Source organism: Mustela nivalis, assembly GCF_964662115.1.
Source record: "Mustela nivalis genome assembly, chromosome: 2".
Taxonomy (NCBI): domain Eukaryota; kingdom Metazoa; phylum Chordata; class Mammalia; order Carnivora; family Mustelidae; genus Mustela; species Mustela nivalis.
The window spans coordinates 2,997,019-3,021,509 of NC_139021.1; the positions used below are offsets into that span (position 1 = coordinate 2,997,019).

At 53.4% G+C, this 24,491-nt stretch overlaps 1 protein-coding gene across 50 annotated transcripts in view; it reads left to right on the forward strand.

Moving 5' to 3' along the window:
• Positions 1–24,491, forward strand: part of PTK2 (protein tyrosine kinase 2) — a 247,100-nt gene that overhangs the window by 204,505 nt on the left and 18,104 nt on the right. For 49 of the 50 annotated variants that reach the window (XM_082720640.1, XM_082720644.1, XM_082720642.1 and 46 more), the window contains 4 exons: positions 6,181–6,292; positions 12,342–12,428; positions 15,383–15,520; positions 16,451–16,582. In XM_082720640.1, coding sequence (XP_082576766.1) covers positions 6,181–6,292; positions 12,342–12,428; positions 15,383–15,520; positions 16,451–16,582 — 469 coding nt within the window. Of the gene's footprint in view, positions 1–5,305; positions 5,409–6,180; positions 6,293–12,341; positions 12,429–15,382; positions 15,521–16,450; positions 16,583–24,491 lie in introns of those variants that run through there. The other variant, XM_082720675.1, reaches the window with a different exon arrangement.

The window sequence follows — 24,491 nt, forward strand, 5'->3', positions numbered from 1 at the left end:
GGAAACCCTCGGAGTTACCGGGCAGCCACTAGATTCCCGTCCCTTCAGTTCTCTTTCTCTGACCAGTTGGTTTTTCTCCGCAGCTCTTCCTTCCCCTTCACTGAGCTTTGTCTCCAGGGTTATTATCCCTAAAAACGTAAGGGGAGAGCGGAACAGCCTCGAAGGCTTCCCTTACCCTCTGGACAGCGAGGGCCAGTGTCTGTGCGTGGCTCCCCCTTGACTTCAGGTCCCTGAGGGACAGGGTGGCTGGGTGGAGGGACGTAGGACACAGATGGAGAAACACTGGCTTCCTACCACTTACAAATAAGCCTGCACCCCCAGCCTAGCCGGGAGGGAAGCCAAAAGCACGGTGTGCTCGGGCCTTGCGTGCCTGGCGGAGAGTTTGGCGCGGGGATGCTGACGGCTCCCACAGCTCTTTCTCCCTCGGGGCCCCGAATCTGCATTTAGCAATACCGTTTGCATTCTCCACTGAGCGGCTGCTCTGGAGACCAGGGCACGCTTGGTTAACTTGTCCCCGTCTGCTTTGAGTTACTGACTGCCCTGTGCTTCCGTGTGCCAGGCCCGCGCAGCCAGGAAGGTCCCCTGGCCACCACCTCAGTCCTTTATCCTCCAGAGGTCACATTCGTCTATGTTAGTAACCTCACACAATGAAGATTTGTGTGTGTGTTTTAAGTAGTACTTTACAAAAAGTAAAGAAACAATCTTCCATCTTGAATCCTACACGGTGCCCTTCATTCTTCCCTAAAGAGCCTTTTTCTGTTCCGTTTCCCATTCATCCAGAGAACTTCTTGAGCATTCTGTGTGTTCATCTGTCGGTAGTGAATTCCATTCATTTCAGGGGGGTTCTTATCTGAAAACCCACTGAACTTAATTTCCCTGGAACAGAGTTCAGACTTCACAGTGGTCCTGTATCTTCTCCTTTTGGGCCTTGAAAGCTGCTCTTCCGCTGACCTTTGTTGTTGCTAGTAAGAAGTCACTGGCCCTTAAAGTCCTTGTTCCTCCATCCGTGCTTTGTCGTTCCTTACTGGCTGCTAGCGTGGTTCTGTCTTAATCTGTGGGTGTCAGCGGTTAGCTGGGATGTGCTGAGTGTACTTTTCTTTGTACTGATCATACCTGGGGTTCCCTGTCGCTCCTGAACCTGTAACTGTGTGTCTCTCATAGCCGCCTGTCGGGTGTTGATCTGCTCCATTTTCTCACTTCTGCAATTCCAGTTCCTTGTCATTAAGCCTTTTGATAGTGTCCTTCAGGTCCCAGGAACCCTGTTCTTTTTCTTTTCCCCCCAGTCTTCTTCTCCAAGTCCTTCAGATTGGATAATTCTAATGATTCGCCTTCAGGTTCCCTAAGTGTTTTGTCCTCCCCATCCGACCCGTCATCCAATCCTGTGGAGATTTTATTTCAGACGCTGTACTTTTCATCATAGAATCTTCATTTTAGAATTTTCCTTTGTCTCTTTCTTAAAGTCCCTATTTCTTTGCTAACATTTCTTATCTTTCCACTAGTTATGAACAGATTCTGCTCTATGTCCTTGAATATAATAGCTCTTCCAAGCCCCTGTCTGCCAGTTCCAACTTCTGAGCCATCTTTGGAATCGCCTCCTTTACATGGTCTTTTCCTCATCAGAATGGATCGTGTTTTCATGTTTATTTTATATTCGGTAATTTTAGATTATGTCCTGGACATTTGTGAATGATGGATTGTGGAAACTCTGGATTCAGTTAGATTCCTCTGAAGAATGGGTGGTTTGTTTTAGCAGGCAGTTAACGTGGCTGATCTTAAAGCACAGATTCTCTCCCCATGCTGTAGGCGCCAGCCCACATCTCGATTCAGTTCTCTTCACCTTAGCCGGGCTGCATGGAGCCTGTCCTGTGCATGCCTGGCTCCAGCTTCTGTTAGAGATTTGGGGAGATTTTATACAACTGCAGACTGCTGTCTGGCAAATGGCCATTAAAAAATGGGGATTTATCCAGGGCCCCTCGCCCAAAAAATGGGACTTATGCCAGCCCTGCTCAGGGTCCAGCTTCTGTGGGTTTCTCTCCCGTGCGATCATAAGAGGCTTACTTCTTATGTCATTGTCCATAGTTGCTGTCTGCAAGAGGGTTCATCAAATAGTTGCTATGCAGACTTGCCAGAAATAGAAAGAAGTCACTATTTTTAAAGAAAGATTTTAGCAGGATTCACATTTTTGAAAAGTGATTTTTTTGAGATGGACAATGCCACAAGCAAACAAAAGTGCCTTATCTCCGGCAATTTGAGATACATGAAGAGAAATTCAGTCTTAGTGCATCCATGAAACTAGACGTCCGGTCGGCTCTGCCTGTTTGTCAGCGAGAAAGAGCAGAGGCATTCACTGTAACCGTACGGTTCTGCGTTTAGCCGCGGGTCAGCCTCTCACAGATATGCTCTCTGCAACTGAATCTCAGGGCTCCAGACTTGTTTTCCGCAAAGATACCAGGCGGGGCTTTTTGTTAAAAGGTCAGTTCCATTCCTTCGTGGTGAGGCAATGTTGGGTAATTAGGAGAGATCATGTTTCAGAACTGGTATTCCCGTGAACTTGCCCAAGCGAGCTCTCTCCCTCTGGACTTTCTTCCGTCCCGTTTTCTCGCGGCTCTTTCTCGGGATGTTTTCCACGTTCGCCTCAGTAGCTGAGGCTGGTTTTATGATGTTCAGGTGATTAAAGTCCAGTCTTTTAAGAAAACCTTCCATGAAATGGTTCATAGTTTCAGAGGAAAGAACAGTCGTGCACCACTCATAGGGGAGACACTACAGAAATGAGATGGAGAGAATCTGTTTCCTGGTGGCGAAAGTTCAGGTAAAAGTATGCTGCTAAGTGACATCTACTCCAGAGCTTTACTGTTTTCTCCCCACATGCTTTCTTTTCCACCCTGGATGTGGGTAGAGTAGACCGTGTTCTTCCCGTCCCTGAACAAGTGAGCATGCGGAATAGGCAGGGTGGCCTGCCCCACCGAATTCGGCAGACGTGCGGCTTCTCCCCTGTTGCGCACAGCTTGGATGGCTCGATGTCAGCAGCCCGGGACCGATGCCCTTTTCCACTCTAAAGCTGGTCTGGGTTGAAGATTTGTTTTTGTGTCTTAGCTCAGTGCTGGGAACGAGGAACCTCTTAGACCCCTTTCTTGCTCTCCATGAAAATACCTCAGGGGTGAAATCACACTTTGTCGCTCCAGAACGGAAATTTCCTCAGCCTTCTCTGTGCTCGCTGCTGGAGGGCGTGAGAGCGGTTCCCCTGGAGGGGCGGCAGGCCCCGAGCGCAGTCAGCAGCCCCTGCCCCGCTCTGCGTCCTGGTACGCCGCGTCCATGACTTGGGTGACTGTTGACACAAGGGAGGCGAAAGGGCAGAAGCGCTACATGGAGCCCTGCTTTCCGCACTCGCGCCTCCGTAGGTGCGCCTGGTGGGTGACGAGAGGCAAGGTGGCCGCGTGTTCTCGGCCGCGTCTCACGGAGAAGCCCCGGCTCGCACCGGGTCATCTGTTTGTGAGCTTGAGACCTAGAAACCGCCATCCCTGGAGAAGCTGGCTCGTTGCCAGCGCCCACGAGGCAGCCGGCTCGTTCACATGGAATGTATTGCTACTAAAAATATTTGCAGTTTGGGAAAGTATGTTTAAATTTGACCTCCTTGACCCTCTGCACATTCCAGTTTATTGCTCTGGGTTCTCCAGCCGCTCTAAAGAGACAAGTTCAGAAATGTCCCTCCGTGCCTTCTGCCTCCATCTATGGCATAGTCTTCCCATTGTCAAAACAGATCTTTTATGAGTTATTTATACTCCTGACCACTCTGAGCGGCAAACGGTGGCTTCTCAGAAGCATTTTGACGTGTTATTTTTGGTGTGAGAACCAAGCACTGAGATCAGAGTACTCCCCTCCCCATTACCACTGTTCTGCTAGGGGTGCGGCGGGCAGGCTCGGGGACAGAGGTTGCGGTATCCGTCACGTGCACGCGCTATGACCCGACGGGGAAGCTGGTCCCAGCCGGCCAGTGGCAGAACACGGGCAGCGTCAGACCCACGGGGCAGCAGAGTGCCGCGTGTGGCTCTGTGACAGAAGGCCTGCCCGGAAGGGGTCAGGCAGTAACTTCTGTAGGTCGGAGAGCAGGGGAAAGGGACAGCGGGTGGGAGAACCAGGGCGGACAAAGCCTGAGAGGGTCACCTTTGGCAAGGGTCCTCATGGGACCTTCTGGGCAACAGTTTTCCTGGGCAACAGTCACCTGAAGATCCGGGTGGCCGGTTTCGCACAGCAGCCCTTGTGAAATAAGCTGCCTCAGTGGGACCTACTTAGAATGCGGTTCCCATTGCGTTAAAGAACGTGTCACACTTGGCCTTCTCAGTGCTTGCCTGTTCTTCAGTTAATTTAAGAAGTTGAGAAAAAAAAAAAAAGACAAATTCCTTGATTTTTCTTGTCTTGATTTTCATGGATTTTTCAGTTAAAACTATAAGAGGTTTGGAAGTTCAGATTCTGGGTCTGCTCTTTAGGGCCTCAATGACAGCAGCGCGCAGAAAAACTACCCAGGGCAGCTCCTCTCTCGGGCCGGGACTCCTGCACCCGGGGTCCGTCTCAGAGAAGGTGGCCTGCAGTCCTTGCCTGGTGACAGTGCAGTAGGCTTAGGGCCAGCTCCTGCTGGCCACACCGCGGGTGGACCCTGCTGCTTGTGGCCTCGCTCCCTGATCGCCTGTCACGGTTGGCGCGCACGGCCGTGCTCCAGCGTCTGCAGGAACTCTGGGTGTGAGGGAGTGGGCTGTTGGGTCGCAGCCCTCAGCCCAGTGGGAGCAGAAGGCAAGCGGATACTGCTGCACAGTGACTCGAGTCCCCATCCCCGGCCCCGGGGCCCGGTCCCCAGCAATCCTGGCTCGGCACACCCCTTGCCAGGCTGGAGCGCGACCCTGACTCCCAAACTTGTCAAGGTGCCGGGTTCCTCTCTTAGCCGGGCTCGCCCAGCTGGCGCTCGAAGAAAACCAGAATCCTATTTTCAGGAGGAATTAGAATCTTTTGGCTGAAAGCTTTCCTCTCAAAGCACTCAGGGCATCCCCGAGGCAAACCCTGCCGTGCCTTTAAAAGAAAAAAAGAACAGAACTACCCTGAGGTCCGTAGTAAGGGTTTGCTGACTCAGAGCAGCCACCGAGTGATCTGCCCGTCCTCCCCTGACTGCAGGGTGATGGCGGGAGTGCGCCCGTGCGAGAAGCCGCCCGCTCCAGCCTCCAGCCAGCCAGGAATGTCTTTCTCAAACAGTTGAGCAAATTCCCAGATTAGAGAGGGGCTGCTGCGGCTGACCTCACTCCTTCATGAGTAATTCTGGGTGGTTACTGCCGGCGCTCCGCCCGCAGCCTCGAAGCCCTGAATGAGCGTCATTCCCCCAGGCCGAGCGGGGGCTGCGGGCGCGGGAGAGAGCGGCGGCCGTGGTGAGGACCTGGGGTGCGGGGACCTGGTGCCCCCCGGGCGCCCCCCTCTGGGGTCCTGCGGCTGGGGGGGGGGCTGGCAGGGGGCCCGCTCCGGCTGCCTTCCGGGGGGTTGGCTGGATGGCAGGCGGCCAAGGCTAAGGAGACAGGGCAGCCCCGAGGAGCAGAGCGCAGGCCGGGGGCGGCGGGGGCGCGGCAGGTAGCCTGTGCACTGCGGGCCGTGGTGAGTAGCAGCGGCCCGGCTGCCCGAGGGCTCGTTGGCCCGGGGACACAGAGCACTGGCCAGGCTGGAAGCTAGGAAGACGGTAGTGAGCAGGGGAGGGGAGTATTGGCCGGATTGCAAATTTGTCCCTCAGCATGCTGATGTCACAGGATGTGGGGGCCCGTGTGCGTGTGAGGAGCCCGTCCTGTCACTTGGCTGTGCTTGACAAAGCCCTGTCTGGGACTTCTCAGGGCAGGTCTGTTCTGCTTGAAGTCAACTTGGTGCACAGGCATCGTACCCGCGCCCCGCCCCCACCCCCGGCCTGTCTTTGATTCCCCCGAGCTCTCCTCTCTTCCCCGCTGTCCTCTCCTTCCCTACAGCAGTGCTGGGGACGGGCTTGCCCTGGGGACCGGGGCTCTTCGAGAATCACGCATGCAGTTAGACTTGGTCTGCTCTCCCTGTCCCTAGTGTCACCCTCTAGCGGGCGGGTAGGGGCTCCTCAGATGAGTGGGGCGCCTGGTGTGTGCTCGCTGTGGCCGGCAGCTCCCCATAAAGCTTGTGTTCTCTCTCTAGCACAATCCTGGAGGAGGAGAAGGTCCAGCAGGAAGAGCGAATGAGGATGGAGTCCAGAAGACAGGTCACCGTGTCCTGGGACTCCGGAGGGTCCGACGAAGCGCCACCCAAGGTAGCCCAGGCCCCGGCCCCAGCTCCGGCATTGCTCCTCCTGTCAGTGGGTGGCGTGGGTAGCTGCTGTGTGCGGGGACACGGCCACACATCAGGTGGTCCTAGGAACGGTGCTCACAGCCCCCTGCCCCTGCTCTTTTTCCGGGCACGCTATCCTCACGTGCACTCGCTCCCCAATTTGCATTTCAGCTGTAGGCCGGGCTCTGGCTCCAGCCCTTAGATTAGATATGGTCTTAAAAGCCTCCCCCTCGGCTCCCACCCCCGACCCCCAGACTTCAGGGAGCACAGCGGGTGCGGAGGAGGGCTCTCCTTCGTTGCTTGTCAGGGGCCTTGCCAAGGATCGAGTCAGGACGGGAACCTCAGATGGACTAAAACCAGCCCCTCAATGCTTTACATTTCGCTCTGTTTTAAAGTGAGTCAAATTGTACTTAACCCCATTCCTTTTGGGTTGGGTTTGGGCGAAAGACAGTCTCTGCCTGTCTCCTGTCCATGGCTGGCTTCTGGGTTTGGGGACTGCAGGCACGTTGCCCTTAGGAGTTCAGACCTGCTGGCAGCATCCCCAGGCCTTGCCTGTCCACCGTCTCCACACTTCAGCCTCTGGGACATGGCCAGCGCCTTCCTGTTGCTCATTTGGACGCGGTTGGCCTCTAAATGCTCTCATGAGATTAAGAATTCTTTATACACCTTTTGCTTTTGACAGAATGGTGTTTTCACACAGTCGCTTACTTGCCATGAATAATCCAGTTTAGAACATTTTCGAATGTAAATAAATAATAGGCTTTACCTGCTAATTGATGGGCTAAAAATATAGTAAAAAACTGACAGTTCTTCATTTTCTTTTTGAAAACTGTTCAGAGGCCTATTAGCACAAAGTACTATTTAAATCTTGTACCTATTTTTTTTTAATGATGCCTGAAAGCTTGTATTTTCATGGTCCGTATTTTCAACTGTGTAACAGTAGAGATGATCACACATTTAAGGTGACTACAGGTGACGGACACAGTTTTCAGAGTTTTAGAGGTGAAGGGCTCCCCAGTCTGGCCTCCCGAACACGTAGAGACACTGAGGCGCAGAGGAAGGCCACGCCAGCTGTCGCCCTGTGTTCCTTTGAGTGAGTAAGTGACAAAACCAGTACGCCTCTGTGTCTCCTGGATAAACAACAACCATAAACCTTTAGCTAAGAGCCCGTTGGGAGCACGGGACAGTGGTCCACGCCTGGGAGTGGGAGAGCTCTCCAAGCTGCTTTCTCCGGCCTGGGGGCCACGTGGCTCTCTTCACAGGGCCTCTGATGACTGGGCAGTCCCCCTGCCTTGTGCCAGCCTCACTCTCCTCACTGTGTCGCGAGGGTGTAACATCCCTACTCCCCGGTGGTGTGGTGAAGGCCGCGGGAGGTCCTGCATCGGGGCCCTTGTGGGAGTCAGGGACGAGTCAGGGGCCACGTGCCTTTGCTGTGAGCACCACACCTTGCAGCACACCCCCCACACCACAGAATGAAAGAACCTCGTGCTCAGTGTTCTCCTGTATCTCAGTCTGTGGCATGTTCAAGAACTTTCATTTGGCTAATTTCTAGAAACTAGTATGAGGTTAGGCTTTTCCTATTCTAGAATACAAAGACATTTTTTTCTGGTTTTGAGAATGTTTTCCAAGTGGCTGTTATAAGGCTCTTCTCCGTAATCAGACATTGTTCTGCCCTTGAAAATGGGTCAGCAACCCCTTACCCACTGCCTGCTCGTGTAATCAGTTCTGTCGGAATGAATTGCATGCTTCGTGCGTGTCTTGTCCATGGCTGGTCTGGGCCTGCGGCAGGGTCAGGCAGGCTGCACAGATTGAAACACTCGCTCTTTGACACTTGGAGGAGAAGGTCAACGACCCGTGGATTAAAGAGTTTTCGTGGCTAGAAAATCATCTACACTAGTTAAATATACAGATGCCTGATGAATACAAACGAATACACAAATTATTCGGCTCCCTTGCCAGTCAGAATCTGGTCTGGATGTGGTTTTTCCCTTTTCTCGTGTTCCTTAGATGCAAACTCTGCTTTTATGGGCACTGTATTTGACCCATCAACAAGCGGATCCCTTGTCTCCAGGGCGCTCACCCAGCGTTGCGGCCTGGCATTTCCTCCGCCCCGTGGAGCAGGAGCTCTGGGGCCTCCTCAGGCTGTAGAGTGCCAGCTGTGCTGTCTTTGCACAACAAATTCCGCCTCAGTTTCTTGAGATCACGCAGGATCTTGGGCTTTTGAAAATGAGTGTTGTGTACTAATAAAGCTCCTAATGTAGCCTAATGAGATTTTAAAGTGAAATATTTTTCTCTCCCACATTCAAGATTCAAAATTAAAAGCTTCGTCTGCCTTCAGCTCAGGTTGTGATCCCAGGGTTCTGGGACGGAGCCCCACGTGGAATGCTGCGCTCAGCGGGGCCCTGCTCCTCCCTCTGCCACTCCCGCTGCTAGTGCGCTCGCTCTCTGTTTCTCAAATAAATAAAATCTTTAAAAAAAAAAAAGTAAAATCTTAGTAATAAGACTTAATGGCAAAAGCATTATAACTACCATGCTAATTATTAAAAACATGTTCCCGATTTCTTCTTCGGTACTCAAAACCAATTTTTTCCCACATGACAGTCTCCAGAGAAGTTTGCCCAGGAGCAGCGCAGCCTGGGTCACTTCATTGCTGCGAGCTGTCCTGCACATCCCCCAGCAGATCAGTGGAGAGCCTCTGGCTAAAAATATCCTTTTCAGCACTTTTCAAAGAAATGTGTTCCTTGGACCTCTGGGTCTCCAGTTCCATCTCGAGGGCCGTGAGAGCAAAATCCGTTTCATAATAATGTCCACGCGTCATGGGTCTCGTCCCTTCTGCTGACATTTGCAGTCCTGTTGCAGACGGCACGGCGGACGAAGCCGCAGTCACCGTGGCACACGCCCGGGCAGCGGGGCCACGCCGGGCTGGTCGGCACGGCGCTCTGCACCACTGTGCTCACGCAGGAAGGAGACGCCTGGGTGCCGAAGAGCGACCTCGATGAAGCGCTGTAATGTGGGAGGAGCAGCAAGTACCGGAAAGACCGTGCTAGGCAGCTGAGGTGTGGAGGTAGCCGTGTTTCTCATGGAAAACCAGTTTTTCTCCAAAGTAGAGTGGGCAGACACTGGTTGTGCAGAGTTGTGCATTTGGTAGATGTTTTCTCAAGAAAGAAGTGAGACTGTCATCGAGAACAACTGATGCCTTGTTGCCGGTGATAAAATTTGAGTTTTCAAGCAAAGATGAGAATTTTGAAAAATATCCATCACCATGACCTTGACAGCTTCCCCACTCTGAGACTTCTCTGATGAGCTTGGAGTGAGATCAACAGATGTGACTTTTCCATGCGTCTACTGACACGGGTCGGCGCGGCGAAGGTCTGCGTACCTCGACAGCTCACGTTTTCAGATGATCGCTGCAGGACGTCACAGAATCACCGCACGTGGAAGGTCCATTCATGGTACAGGACAGAGTAACGGATCTAAACATCACAGATGACGACAGGGTTTTCAGATTCCACACTGCAAGTCACCTTTGAGATACCACCACTTTCTGAGTTGGAGCGTAATGTCAGAAACAGTGCCCACATCTGTGCCCGGAAGCTGCTCATCGACTCCTCACACTCCCATCCCCTCCACTGCACAGCTGTGTGGGGCTGGATTCTCTCTCTGTGCTGCAGCGAGGCTGCACGGCAGGCCGTGCGGAAGCCGGTGGGAGAGCTGGCGGCCTTCTGCTAGGCCTGAGGAATTTCCATACACGTGGGACGCATGCCACTCTGCTCACTGATTGTTTTTAACGTGTAATTAGTTTGTTACTTTTAAGTGTCTGTTTTCATTTTAATGATGTAAATATTGGTAGATCTGTTGCAGCCAAGCAAAAGCCCTTGGAGTCCTCAGTCATTTTTGAAAATACAAAGGGAGTTCTGAAAATAAAGGGTTTCAGAGTGGCTACCTCAGAAGCATTTCTCAGCCCTGACAGCAGCAGCACTGCACTTCTGTAAGAAGCGTTTCATGATGTCCCACACTGGCCCTCCAGTGAAATACACAGGAAGTAAGATGACTTTGTAAATTCAGAATCCAGTTCTGCCCGGAGCCTGCTCAGTGCATGAGAAGCTAAGACGCTGTGCACGCCCAGTGGGATCACCGCACAGGACTGCTGAGGTGGCCGGGTGCAGGGACACAGGACAGATGCCCAGCCCACAGCCACGATGGAGCTCGTGTGATGCGATTGTCTAGAACCACAAAAAGTCTTGGTAAAGCTCAAACAAGACAAAGTAATGTCATCTGTCAGTATACACAGGAGTTGCTCTTCCAGGGGCTTCAGTGAGAAACTATGCTGAGGGGCGCCTGGGGGGCTCAGTGGGTTAAGCCTCTGCCTTCAGCTCAGGTCATGATCTCAGGGTCCTGGAATCGAGCCCCGCATCAGGCCCTCTGCTCAGCAGGAAGCCTGCTTGCCCCTCTCTCTCTGCCTGCCTCTCTGCCTGCTTGTGATCTCTGTCTGTCAAATAAATAAATAAAATCTTAAAATATATATATATATATAAAAATCTGAAGGTGATCCCCTTGGTTTCATGGAACATACTTTGGAAATTGCCACCCTAGAACACAGGGTAAAGCCTATGACACCCCTTTGATGTCCCTTGCCTGTTTTCAGGTGGCCTGGGGATCCATGGTCCTATTTGGGTGAGTTTGGGGTGAGCTGTGTCTGGGCTGCCCAAGTGTCAGCCCAAGGGATGGGGGTGCGCTCCCAGCCTCAGAGATGGCGCAGGTCTGTGGTAGCGGGGCAAAAACAGATGGAGGCAGCTGCGATCCGAGTCGGGGTTGGAGATGCACCCAGAGCAGGGGACTAGGGCACTATGTCAGGTGGCAGAAACCACAAGAGTTCAGGAAATCGCCACAGAAGACTCCAAGGATGGGCGGCGGGGACAGTGTGAGCAGACTGGGTACTGAGACTCCTCTCGGACACGCAGACTTGCTCAGGACTTCACTCCAACCAGGCGTGTGTTTCTCCAGGACCGTGTGCGTCCGTGGGAAGAGACGGGGTCTCCGAGGTGTTTCTTGCCTCCTCTGGGCTTGCTGGCCCCTCAGTCCATCTCCTTTTAGTCTGGTCTCCATTTGGCTGGAGAGTAGTGGGTTTGCACTCCAGTGAATCTGTCAGGCTTGGAAGATTTTGTGGGCTTCACTTCTATTTCACACTAAACCATTCTTCTGGTATGAACCTTAAATTCACGTAGGTCACAAACGGATGGAGGGTTTTAGGTTGGAGGTAACTTCCCGGTCCCTGTAGCTCAGCTCCCAGCTGATAGAAGCAGAAACCAGTTGGCTGCCTGGCTTGTCCACAGTCCCACCGCCAGGAAGCCGCAGAGCCCACAGAGCCCACTGCTCCGAAAGCCTCCCGATTGGCTCTTCCTGGGTGCCCGAGCTGCTGCACATCTTGTTGGCCATCGATTGGCACCCCCTCCTGTCTGCTCAAGTCCTTGCCCACTGTCGGTGTGGACTGTGTGTCGTGTTACTGTGGAGCTGCAAGAGGCTTTGTATATTCTGGTTACGACTCCCACACGTGACGTGCACACACTTTGCTCCATTCTGTGGCCTCTCTCTGTCTTGGTGGTGCCATTTGTAGGACAGAAACTTTTAGTTTGGGTGATGTACAATGTGCCTTTCTCATTCTCAGTGACTGAGCTTTTGGGGTCCTGTCTATGAAACCATCGCCCACCCAGGCTTACAGAGACGTGCCCGTTCTCCACGAGTTTACAGCCTCGCCTCTTCCGCTCAGCTCCCTGCTCCATCTTGAGTTAATCCGTGTGTGTGTTGTGGGGAAGGGGTCCAGCGCCGCGTTTTGATGGGGGGGTGCCCTGCCGTCCCGGACGTTTGTGGGAAAGACTGCGTCCCCGACCGAAGTGCCTGGATGCTCTTTATCATTCTTTACAGCTAAAGTCTTTTAGAGAAAAGTATCTTTTTCTGTTATTTGCAGTAAAACAGAGATTGGACAATATTTTCAAAGTACTCATTCCTGTGATGCTCTGTTGATGTGTTCACAGCCCAGCAGACCCGGTTACCCCAGTCCAAGGTCCAGCGAAGGATTTTACCCCAGTCCTCAGCACATGGTACAGACCAATCATTATCAGGTAGGCTCGTCCTTACGGACTAAGGCCTTGCCTTCTGTTCTGCAGGCTTGCGGGTGGGGAGGGACCCTGGAGATATTCAGTTCTTTCCTTCTGTAGATAGGACTGTGATTTGGCGAGCAGAAAGCTAAGAAAGTAATGCACCTTAGTGACCGTCTAAATGGAGGCTGTGTCATCGGCCCCTCGGCCTTAAAGCAGCGCGGGCAGGTGCCCCCCCCCCCGGCCCCATTTCTGTCCTCCGTTTGGGAGACATGTGGGGCGAAGAGCCAGTAATGAACAGGGTGGTGTTTCTGGAAGGCAAGAATAACATTCAAATCTACCTTAAAAATCAGACAAGATGCCGTATTGGCCAGGTGTGGACGGTGCCAGACTTGCAGGCAGGTATCTTATCAGACTAGACACGACCGTCCTTGAGAAAGAAGGACCAGAAGCAAAGTCAGTGATGTTTTGGCTTTGAGGGGAGTGTTTGCTTTTTGGAGGTATGATTTACTTAGAGGAAATGCTCGCATGTTCTGACAGCTGTGTACACACGTGTCCCCCACACCACACCAAGACAGAGCTTGTCTGTGGCCCTGGAGGGCCCCCTCCCCTCCTGTCAGTTGCCCGCTGCCCCAGCCGTGCTCCGACTGGTCCCAGCTGTTGGTGTTGCGTGTTCTGGACTTGGAGATAAGCGATCGTCAGGGTGTCCTCTCGTGTGCTCAGCGGCTGGTACAGGTGTGACATCTGTGGTGACGTCCTGACGAGGGTGTCAGCAAGTCACAACTTTCTAATGCTGAGGAGTGGTCAGGTGCATGTGTGTGTATGCCACGGATTGTGTCCCCATAGTCATGTTATTTGGAGAATCAGCCAGATCACTTCCATGTAATAAATCGCTGCTTGTGATTTGTGTCGGCTGTGGCTCTCGTGAAGCCGCACGTTTGTGTCCTGAGCTGATGCTCGTCACCGGCTGACTCGGTGACCAGAACCAGCCTTGAGGGGGAAGCGCTTAACTGAGTGAGTGAGACAGAAAACAAGCCAGAAGGAGTCCTTGGGCCCTTGTCCTGAGAGGGAGGAGCTGAAAGTTCCTTTAACTGCCGTCTCCTTTGACAGGAGGAGGAAAAAGGAGCAAAAAGAGAAGCAGGCTTACCGTGCCTCCTTCACGGGGTCGCTGCGGGTCACATGAAAGCATTTTTATTCCTTTACGTGCCTCTCAGCTATGATTTAAATCCAGGCCTCTTAGATCGGTATGGACAAGCGCCTCGCGGTTTAGGGTCCTGGGGAGAGCTTGCGGGCCGTTCTGCGCTAGAGACGCTGCAGTCGGGTCCGCGGCAGGCCCTTCACCTGCTCCGCGGCCTCCAAATCCCACTGTACCCGTTCTGAAGGGGGCCCGGGGGCATCACGCTGGGAACAAGCTCCCCAAGGTGACCTGCGTGACTGAGAGCCCTGTTACGGGAGACACTGCTCTGAGCCCCACTTGCCCGGAGGAGGCATGAATCTCTGGGCCCCCAGACGTGTTTAGAGAAAAGCAGAAGGCAGGCCTCCACGGGCCCTCAGCCCTCATCCAGGGCTCACTGGCCTGGGCCCCTTCCACCACCTGGGCTCTGATGCGTCTCCATGTGCGGCTGTTGGCCCCACCCCTCCGGAGCAGAAGCCCGTGAGGACAGTGGCTTGTCACTACTTCAAGTGCGCGGAACAGTGTGTAGAACAGAGTAAGGGTTCAGTGGCTGCATGGAAGCATCTGTATTTTCAGCAGGCAGAGGAATGATTCCGCTCTCCCAGGCCCCAAGTTTCCGTATCTGGTAACTGAGAATGATCACAGGACGTCGCCGGGTGCTTTCGTGCTCCTTCTTAGCCGGAAACGCTCATTGATCCTTTCCCAGGGTTGGCGTTCCATAGAAAGCTGTCGCAGGATACTTGAACGGTCTCTGTTGTGCAAGTTCCTAAAAGTTGTCTGGGGGTAGTGTAGCCCTTCTGACCAAAAACAGTAGTGATATGACATTTATGTTCAGTAGAATTTTTATTGAAAACTTTGATTCTAGTAAACTGTGAGGATCATCTGTACGTCTTACTCGAAAGTTTATTAATTATATATTGTCAGTGTGCAGTTTTGGTATAAACAGTGCCTAGAGACCGGACAAGTGCACAAAGTCTTTGTTGAAGAATGTGTTGGTGTTTGGAAATCCTGGATCTGGCTGTGCATTATCTTGTTAAAGAATTAACTAAGCACCCTGGCACCCCAGCACGAGCCCAGTGAGTTACGGAAACTGCTGATTCTGCCCCGCGCCTCGTGACTGGGGGGGAAGCCACCCAACGGAACTGCTTTCATTTCCTGCTGCCTTGGAGTATTTCTCCCTCTGCACCTTCTGAGCCTCTTTCTCCGCTGGTGATCATGGCTGGAGCACGCCGCCTGCGTCTCTCGCCAGCCCGAGTTCATTAGACAGGGGGCGCTCTAGAGCAGCGCCCACTGAGCCGCATTTGAGGCCCCTGGTGCTGTGGCATCCCGGGTGCAGAGTTCCAAAGTAAATGATTTCTGACTTCCTAGTGTGTATTTGCACTACTTAATTACGCAGCCTCCGTGGATCACCTTTCTTTCGTGGAGAATCCATTTCCTCGCCTTTACCACCTTCCAGAGGCCCCCTGCGTCCCTTGGCCTTGACACTTCCCCCTTCAAAACCAGCAGTGCCCTATCCTCCGGCCACACTGCAGTAGCCTGTCTCCCCTTCTCCCCCTTGCGTGGGGAAGGAAGCCGCACATTAGGTCCACGCTGATGAGCCAGGGTCACCTCCCCATCTCTAGGCGCCTAATTTATAACCACCCATGGGAAGTCCCTCTGCCGTGTAAGCTCCCATAGCCACAGGCTCCAGGGATCTACACGTGGACATCTGTGGGCACCACTGTCCTGTTGGCGCGGTATTCTCTGTCATCTGAGTCACTCCCTTGTACGTGGAAAGCATGACTGTGCTGCCCAACATTCACAGGTCTCTGGCTATCCTGGGTCCCATGGGGTCACGGCCATGGCTGGCAGCATCTACCCGGGCCAGGCATCTCTCTTGGACCAGACGGACTCCTGGAATCACAGAGCGCAGGAGATATCAATGTGGCAGCCCAGCGTGGAGGTAACCTGCATGTTTTTGGGCTTCTGTTGTTATTTCTGAATCCTAGGAGTTACTCGTTTTGATGACCAAATTCTAAAATTAAGGCGCTACATCTCAAATTGTTCCCGGTTCTGTGAATCCTTTTTACTGAAACAGAGACGCCACCATCATCAGCCTACCCACCTGCAAGGCCGCGCACGGGGCCACACATTGTTAGCGCATACGCGCAGCAGTTCTCGGGAAGGAGAGGGGGACAGCCTCCCGCTCTGGGGGCCATTTTCACCCCTACCAGATTTGCCTAGTGCACCGAGAACCCCTCCCGTAGCCGTTAATGTTGTTTCTTTGACTCCCGGAGCACCTGTAGTCTGCCACCCATGCCCTTGACCTTGGGGTGAGCACATCTGATACTTGCTCTGTGCTCCGTGGCGCGTATGGGCTGAGCTTAATCTTCCTTCTGTTCTGGCCCAGACTGTGTTCAGTTCTTCACGGCAGCTGGCAGTGCCTTCTCCGCACAGACCTGGGATCCCTTCTTTCTTTTTAAAGATTTGCATCCATTCTTTTTAGAGAGAGAGAGAGAGAATGCATGCACACCAGCGGGGGCCTGGTGCGGGGCTGGATCCCAGGACCCCGAGACCACAGCGCCGTCCAAAGTCAGCTGCTTAGCCCACCGAGCCACCCAGGGGCCCTGGATTCTTTCTCAAGAATAAATCCCACAAGCGTAGCTGTGAGCCGAGGGACTCGGACTTGTTAAAGGTGCTTGGCTGCTGCTCTCTCGCAGCCTTCGGGCGAGTCGCTCCGCTGAGCAGGTCTGAGAGACCCTGTTTCCACCACGCTTGCTGTTTTGCTGTTCAGTTTTTTGTTTGTTTGTTTGTTTTTGGAAAAGCACAGGAAACAGTAAGGGCATCTGAGGTAGCCTGAGAATGATGCACTCTTTTATCATCCGCCCCCCAGGACTCGGCGGCGCTGGACCTGCGCGGGATCGGGCAGGTGTTGCCGACCCACCTGATGGAGGAGCGGCTGATCCGGCAGCAGCAGGAGATGGAGGAAGATCAGCGCTGGCTGGAAAAGGAGGAGAGGTTTCTGGTAATTGTGTTCCTAGTGATTGGGGCATCTTCCGCTTGGGGAGTTCTGCCAGCGTCTGCATACTACAGATGTTGGGCAAAGCTGGTCTTTTTCAGAACAGGACACAGCCTTTTCCATCCGGTCCCAAACACACGTGATCCTAGGTTATTGGCTTTTCTGGGATTTTTTTCTGGCCAGATTTCTAAGATTTGAGTCAGCGCATCACAGGCTCAGAGGTGTGACATCTCTGTGGCTGTCGCAGAAGCAGCTCCCCCACAAGTGTCCGCTGGCATCTCGTTCCTGCAGCGCGTGGAGCCAGGCGTCCGGGCACCAGGCCCTCTTTCACGGCATTCCCTGTCCTGTGGTCCGACAGGCGCCTCCCCCACGCGCATCTAGCGGCCCCCGTCCACACCCGCTCTGAAGTCTCCTGCAGCAGAGGAAGTGGTGAGGCAGAGCGGTCTCTATGTGTCGCCTGACACGAGGGCCCTTTGGACTCCTGCGCCCTCAGCCTCAGAGCGCACGCCCCCATCAGCCCGCATGGCTAGATCAGTCTTCCTGGAGTGGCCTGAGAAGGATGACGGGACAGAGCCGGGACACCCACCGTTGCCACAATTTCAGGAATCATTACCTTTCCTTGGGTCGTCCACAGCCGCTCGCCTATGCTTCGGTTCAGTAAACTTCCCCGAGGACGCGTCTGTGTCCAGCTGTGCGCTGAGGGACCAGAGCGAGGGTGGGGGACGGTTCTCAGATCGCGCACAGCCTTCCAGGCACGGACACACTGAAAGCAGCAGTGAACGGCGTTAGGCCGCGGCAGTTTTGACCTGCACCATTCATCGTGCGACCCTGATTTCATCCTGTGTGTGTGGCTCTCATTTTTTTTTTTTTAATTGTGGAGAATTAACCACGCAGGCTCAGGGAAGCCTGTTTTCACTCTCTCAGGGAGGCCAGTGGCCTCCACAGAGTGTGCTGGGCTCAGTGCACAAGCCTCTGGGCTCTGCACACGGGAGCGTGCAGCATGCCAAGAGGCCTGCAGACGGCACAGGTGCCCCCCGCTCCGTGACCGCCAGGCAGGACTAGTGCTCGCGTCCTCGGCACACACCTGCTCACATCTGAATGCCTCAATCCTAGCTGACGTCTGCCACAGTGCTGGTCACCGTCCGACGTATTTGTCATAAGTGAAGTCAGTTTGTCCGCACAGCCACCCCACAAGGAGGACAGGGGTCGGGAGTTCTATACCCGCAATTCTTGAAGGTTTTTTGCTTCAGAATTCAATATTTTTAGGGGCGCCTGGGTGGCTCAGTGGGTTAAGCCGCTGCCTTCGGCTCAGGTCATGATCTCAGAGTCCTGGGATCAAGTCCCGCGTCGGGCTCTTTGCTCAGCAGGGAGTCTGCTTCCTCCTCTCTCTCTCTGCCTGCCTCTCCATCTACTTGTAATTTCTCTCTGTCAAATTAATAAATAAAATCTTTAAAGAAAAAAAAAAAGAATTCAATATTTTTTTTACTTTAGAAAACCGGCCTAGTGTGGTGTGCACGCCACGGGCGAGGTTATGTTCTAGGAGCATCCCAGAGGAAGAGCGGCGGTGTTCCTGCAGCAAAGCACGAACGCTCGTATGCACGGGTGTAAATGCAGACGTCACCTCAGCTCGGCCGCGTTCTGCCATGAGAGTCACTTGCTTCAAATGCAAGATCAAATAAAAATTAAACTAAACTAAATTAAATTTTTGATCATTGGTGCTTTGTAAATTTTGGAGACAAGGATAAAAAGGAGTGTGCCCAGTCCATATCACCCTCATTTTAGGACAGAGAAGATTCCCGCCGTCGCCCAGCTAGCGTGTGACAGAGCCCGGAGCAGCCTGGGGACCTGCGCAGGGTCCGTCCTGGCTGCCGCACCGTCCGCGCCCTCGAGGTGCGAGGCAGCATCGTGCGGGGGTACTCGCGTCCTCCCCACAGCAGGGTCTGAAGTGTGGTCAGCCACTCTGAGGGACTGCCTTTCGAACAGAAGTTTCAAACTCTCGAGAGTCTCCGTGACTGAAATCGAAGCTGACGGCAACGCAGGGCAAGCTGTGGACGGAGGTGCTTGTCCCCACAGGAGTCTGACAGGTTGGCCCGGAGCCGCTCTGGGCTGCCCAAACGCCTGGCCTCTGGCCCCTCTCGGACATTCGTCCAGACAGCCTGTTGCCTGCACGGACGTGGGATTTCGAAAGTCGGTATTTCCCGATTCTCCAGACCGGATCTGAGGTATCTGAATACCATCGCCTGTGTACGACCGACTACGCATGACCCGAGCGCTGTCTCCGAGCCGCGGCCGACCGGCCCGCACTGCTCATCTGCTGGGGTACTGCACACAGCAAGGGTCAAGGGCGGTGCCAGTGGCCAGATCGGTCGAGCCAAGGCTGAAGGAGCCATTGGAATCTGCAGGGAAGACAAGTCCAGGGAGGACCACTGGCAGAGGATGAGCCTGACTAACGGCGTGGGTCAGGAGACTGTTCTCAGAAATCCCCACCCGCTCTAACGGACCAGAGCCGTGGGACGCAGCTCCTGAGCTCAGTGCTGACCCCGTCTTCTGAGTGGTTTCGGGGCCCGGATGGCTCGCTCGGGGGCTTTCTCTTGTCGTGGACATGGTTTCCGTGCAGTGCACGAACAGGCCTGGATCAGGTATGGCTCGGTGCCTTCGGTAAATGTGTGAGTCCGGGGACCCCACGCCCACGCACAGGACGTTTCCAAGTCCCCACACAGCTTGCAGATGGTGTTCGAAGTCTGTTCGCGAAGCTGCGTGGAGGGGCCCCCGGGGCTCTGGTGAGCGCCGCACCTTGCCTGCAGGATGGCCTGGGCACTGTGGCGTCCCCAGTGGGCATGTCTCCGGAGCTCAGGACCTTGCCCACGGTTTGTCCTGGCCTCCTTTACTGCTCACCGTGTTTTTTAAGTGCGCGTCTCCTTTCCCTGCCGGATGCCTGCCTGGCTCTAGTGCAGTCGCCTTCACTGAGCACGGTGGTCGTGTGCTCTCTGCGCATATGCGGGTGATTTCTAGACCCTGCTCTTCTGTTTTCCAGTATCTAGCACATGAACTCGGATTTCCTCGGATTTTCTGTTGCTTTTCGCCCCATTTTGAGGCATAAGTGATCTACTTGTGACTTTTTAAAAAGCATTTCCTTTCTTCATTTTCAGTGTTCGTACATACCTCGTAACATCGTGTTCCTATTCTGAAGTTTCTCTCGCAGACTTTCATACTGAATAGGTCCTCACCTGCTTTCATTTTTAAAGATGTTGTCTGTAATACCTTTTCTGTTAGGTATTTTAGGGTTTGGGGAGGGGTTTTTTGCTTGTTTTTTAAGAATAACTCGTGAGGACATTGACATGATGAATAATGTGTGACATTTTGCTTGGGTTTGGGCCAACCCCTCATTCCAGAGTCAGTCCCTACTTAAGGCATAATTGGTCATTCTTTTAAGGTCGTGGCGTGTGTCACTGTTTCCCATTAGAATTTAGTATTGCTCTCTGTAAGTGAGAATGACTTCCCTGTTGTCGTTGTGGCTTCAAGATCAAATCGGTACCGGGGTCACAGAGCGGTCGGATAGTCCCGACCCTGTCCTTGATTCGGGTGTTCGCAAGGTAGGCCTTGTAGGTGGTAGGTCTGAGGGCAAGTGTGTACTTGAGACGGGGGCCTCCTCCGAGCGGGAGTACCAGGCAGAGCCCCGACTGTGACAGAGAGGACTGGGCACAGGAGGGGAGGCCCAGCACATGCAGCCTTTGGGGAGGGCTGAGTAGCTGGAGGACCCAGCAAGGGTCAGTCCAGGGACATCTGGGGAAGACATTCCAGGAAGCCAGCATGCCTAGCACATGGGCCCAAGGACACCTGAGCACAGAAGGACCACCACGGCGCACGGAGAGGGACAGACAACACAGGACGCCTTAGGCCGTGGCAGGTTGGGGGAGCCAGGGGCCAGGCACGTGGGAGGTGGCAGGAAAACAATGAGCACACTGCGTGTGGGCGCTCAGCGTGATCATTCCTGGCTTGGACTCTCGTGTTCAGGAAGGCGTTACTAGAAAGAATCCAGACTCCAGAGTCAGCCAAATGAGAATTAAAAATCCTAGTTATTAACGACCCCTTAAAAATTGTTAATCTCTCTGCTTGCATTTATTAATCTGTTCATCTGTAGCATAGTTACCTTCTCTAGAGAGCGCAGGTAGTAGTGTTCTCCTGGGGCTGGGTCGAGGATTAGGATGTGTAGCTCGTACTCAGGTGGGCAAGGAGGGAACTCACGGTTCTTCCTCCAAGGGCCGTCTCTGCCTCCCAGCTTGTTCTCCAGCGCCTGTGCGAGCTGCGCTGCTGAGACTCCAAACTCCTAGATCCTATCCCGCATCCTGCAGAGTTCCCAAAGACCGTCCCGGAGTGCCCTCCAGGCGCTCCGGACCGAAAACTAACATAACAGACTCAGTGAGAGAGTGAGCCGCTTTCAGGGGTTCTGCAAGGAAGCATCGCTTCTATTAGATTTGCTGGCTGTTACACATAAGCCATAATTCCTTTTTGCTGGTAGAAGAGCTCCCATCAGAGGCTTATTTTTAGCAGCTAGGCAGCAAGGCCTCTGCTTTGGCCGGACCTGCACGTACTCCCAGGATGTGGAGTCTGGGGGCAAGAGGCAGCCTGTCAGTGAGGAAGGGTGAGTTTCTGGGTTTTTTCCTAAACCACTGTAGACGTGATATCCTCGTAAAACAAGGGGCAATTAGTAGAAGAAAGTTTTGTTTTTTTTTTTTAAGAAATTTTTTTTAAACATATGTGAAATATGAGCCAGATTGCTTTTATGAACTCCACCAGGCCTAAGAATTACTATTTCAAGTTGCTCTAGAACTTTCTAAAGACGCTTGCCTTCTGTTTGTCTCATTATGACCTGGTGACACACTGTCCCTGACGCTCAGTAGTCCTCAGGCCGCGCTGGGCATATCACCACCGCTCCCTTCCACAGGGTAAGCTTCTGCACCCTGCCAGAGGGCCTGTAGATTTGTTGGGAAAATTATCTTCCAAGTTACTTTGTCAGAAATATTGTCCAGATTTTTTCTAGTAGTTGAGACTCAGCTGCTGTCGATCTAACCTCCCATTGTTAGGACTCAGCACTGAGTGTGGGGACTGCTCTTAGTTCCGGCGGCTACCTTTTCTTGAGTGCTCTGGGGAGTCGGTACGTCCCCACGTGTCCCCATGCTCGCGCTTGCCCAAGGCCACACGGCTCTGACCTACGGCTCTTGTTCCTTGTGCTGGACCCGCTCCCCGACCCGCTCGTGAACTCTCTGAGATGGCTGTGTGCCAGCGAGCCCCCCGCCTCACGGGCTGTCCCACACCGGCTGGCCCCTCAGTCTGTTCAGAGCATATGCCTTCGCATCGGGCCCTGCTGCCAGACAGACTTGGGTCCCCGTTTATCTTCCTTCCAGTGTGCACAGTAGTCGAACGTGGCATGGTGCGCAAGACAGGATTTTTTTTTTTTTAAGATTTTATTTATGTATTTTGACAGAGAGAGAGATCACAAGTAGGCAGAGAGGCAGGCAGAGAGAGAGAGGAGGAAGCAGGCTCCCCGCCAAGCAGAGATCCTGATGTGGGGCTCCATCCCAGGACCCTGAGATCACAACCCGAGCCGAAGGCAGCGGCTTAACCCACTGAGCCACCCAGACGCCCCGCAAGACAGGATTTAATGTTAACGTGAGAAAGTCCTCTCTATGTAAAGCCTGCAGTGTGGTCTGGAAAAGGAAATGAGTGTTTAAGCTGTTTCTCCTGTCACACAGACCCAGTCAGTCTGAATGATGATGAGTGCCAGGACAGGGCACTCGTGGGGGTGGTGGGCGGCAAGGACAGGGTCACAAGACCGCCTCTGGCCCGCTTCTCCTGAGCCAGGCCGCATCCCTCCTGTGTTCTTGCATCGGCCACATTGAAGGAGAAGGGACTTTGGAAAGCCTCACGTTTGAAGTTTCTAGAGGGATGGCCGTGAGTGTAGAGCCCACACCGCGACGGTGGGCTGCCATGTCCCCAGAACCTGAAACAGAGCCTTCAGCCCTCACCGGCTGCCCACGGCGACGTGGTGCACATGCCACACAACACAGTGCTCACAGCGCTGCTGCTCTTCGGTACCAGGAGCTGGAAATAACCCACCTGCCCGTTCCCACAGACTCGAGCAGTGACACAGTGGCTACTGCACGACAGTGAAACTGGGAAAACCCCAACACACATCCGCAGGGAGGGGCTCACAGAGATAATGTCCACCAGAGACACGAGGCACAGGGCCGTGCACATGACACAGTTCACTCGTGTGAGCTCTCTGGGTTGCGGCCGGATCGGTCCCCTCCTGCGGCGGAGTCGGGTCTCAGCTCAAGCCCGCTGCGGGCGTCCGCAGTGTTGAGTGGGCGCACGCATCTCTAAGAGTGCACGGAGCTCGTACACGCGGGATTTGTGCACTTGGCTGTGCACGTTATACCTGAGCTAAGGAAGGGAGGGAGAAGGCCTGCCTAATGGGGGGGGCGCCCCTGGCAGCCTCAGACATTCTCGCCGTTTGTGCTCTATTTGGGTAAGATTTCGGTATCAGTTTCCTCTTCTCATATTGCTATCTCCAAATCTAGAATATTGTAAGAGGGAACAGGAAGGTTTCGTTTCACCAAGAGCAGCACAAGTAACGGATCCGCTTCTCTCAGACGGGCTGAGTCTGGCTCCCTGAGTCCCCCGAGCTGGCACTCGTCTCTCAGGCTGTGTCGTCCATGTGAGGAAAAGGCTTGGATATTTCCGCTCCTAGCACACAAGTGGACTTTATAGAGACAGGCTTTCTCATTTTAAAATCGAAGTCCTGTCCTGGGGAAAGTTTTAACATGAGGGAGTTACTGTGAGTCGGAAAAATAAGTCATCTCATATGGTTTCTGTGGAAATAGATAATTCATGTAAATGCACGCAACACAGCACCTAATTCTGTGACGGTAAATGTCATTTGCTTTTGTTTAAGTAAAAAAGTAAAGTACTTCCTCCAGGTCAGGGTGCCTGGCTGACTCATTCAGAAGAACGTACTTGATCTCTGGGTCATGGGGTTAAGCCCCACATTGAGTGTAGAGCTTCCTTAAATAAACAAACAAACTTTTAAAAATATCTATTTCTGGAGCACCTGGGTGGCTCAGTGGGTTAAAGCCTCTGCCTTCGGCTCAGGTCATGATCTCAGGGTCCTGGGATCGAGTCCCGCATCGGGCTCTCTGCTCAGCAGGGAGTCTGCTTCCCTTCCTCTCTCTCTCTGCCTGCCTCTCTGCCTGCTTGTGATCTCTGTCTGTCAAATAAATAAATTATATCTTTATATATATATATATATATATGTTTCCTACAGTTACGAGTACTCGCTAACTAGCTGTTACCTGACGACACACCTCACGTTGCCTCAGACAGCTACGGCTGTTCCTCATTTTATCACAGACGTTGTGTTCTTTCCGTGCTGAAAGTTTGTGGCAAACCCTGCGCTGAGCAAGTCTGTTGGTGCCATTTTCCCCACAGCATTTGCTCTCTTCATGTCTCGTGTCCTATGGTGGTGGTTCTCATGGTGCTTTAGACGTTCTCGTCGTCACTAGATTTCTGGGATGATCCCCAATCTGTGATCTTTGAGTACAAGTGTAGTTGCCACGCATGAGCCGCGCCCACAGGAGCTGGAGAACTTCGTAAACACGGTCTCTGTGCGGCCGCTCCGCGACCGGCCAGCCCCGCATCTCTCTCGCCCTCTCCTCGGATAGCCCTGTTCTCTGACACAACAACACGGAGATTCGGCAGTTAATAACCCCACAGGCACCCCTCTGTTGAGGTGAAAGGAAAAGTCCCACATCCCACTTTAAATCGGAAAGCTAGAAACGATCAAGCGTCGTGAGAAGGCCGATGGGGACCCAGACAGGCGGAAGGCGAGGCCTCCTGCACCCACAGCCACATCGTG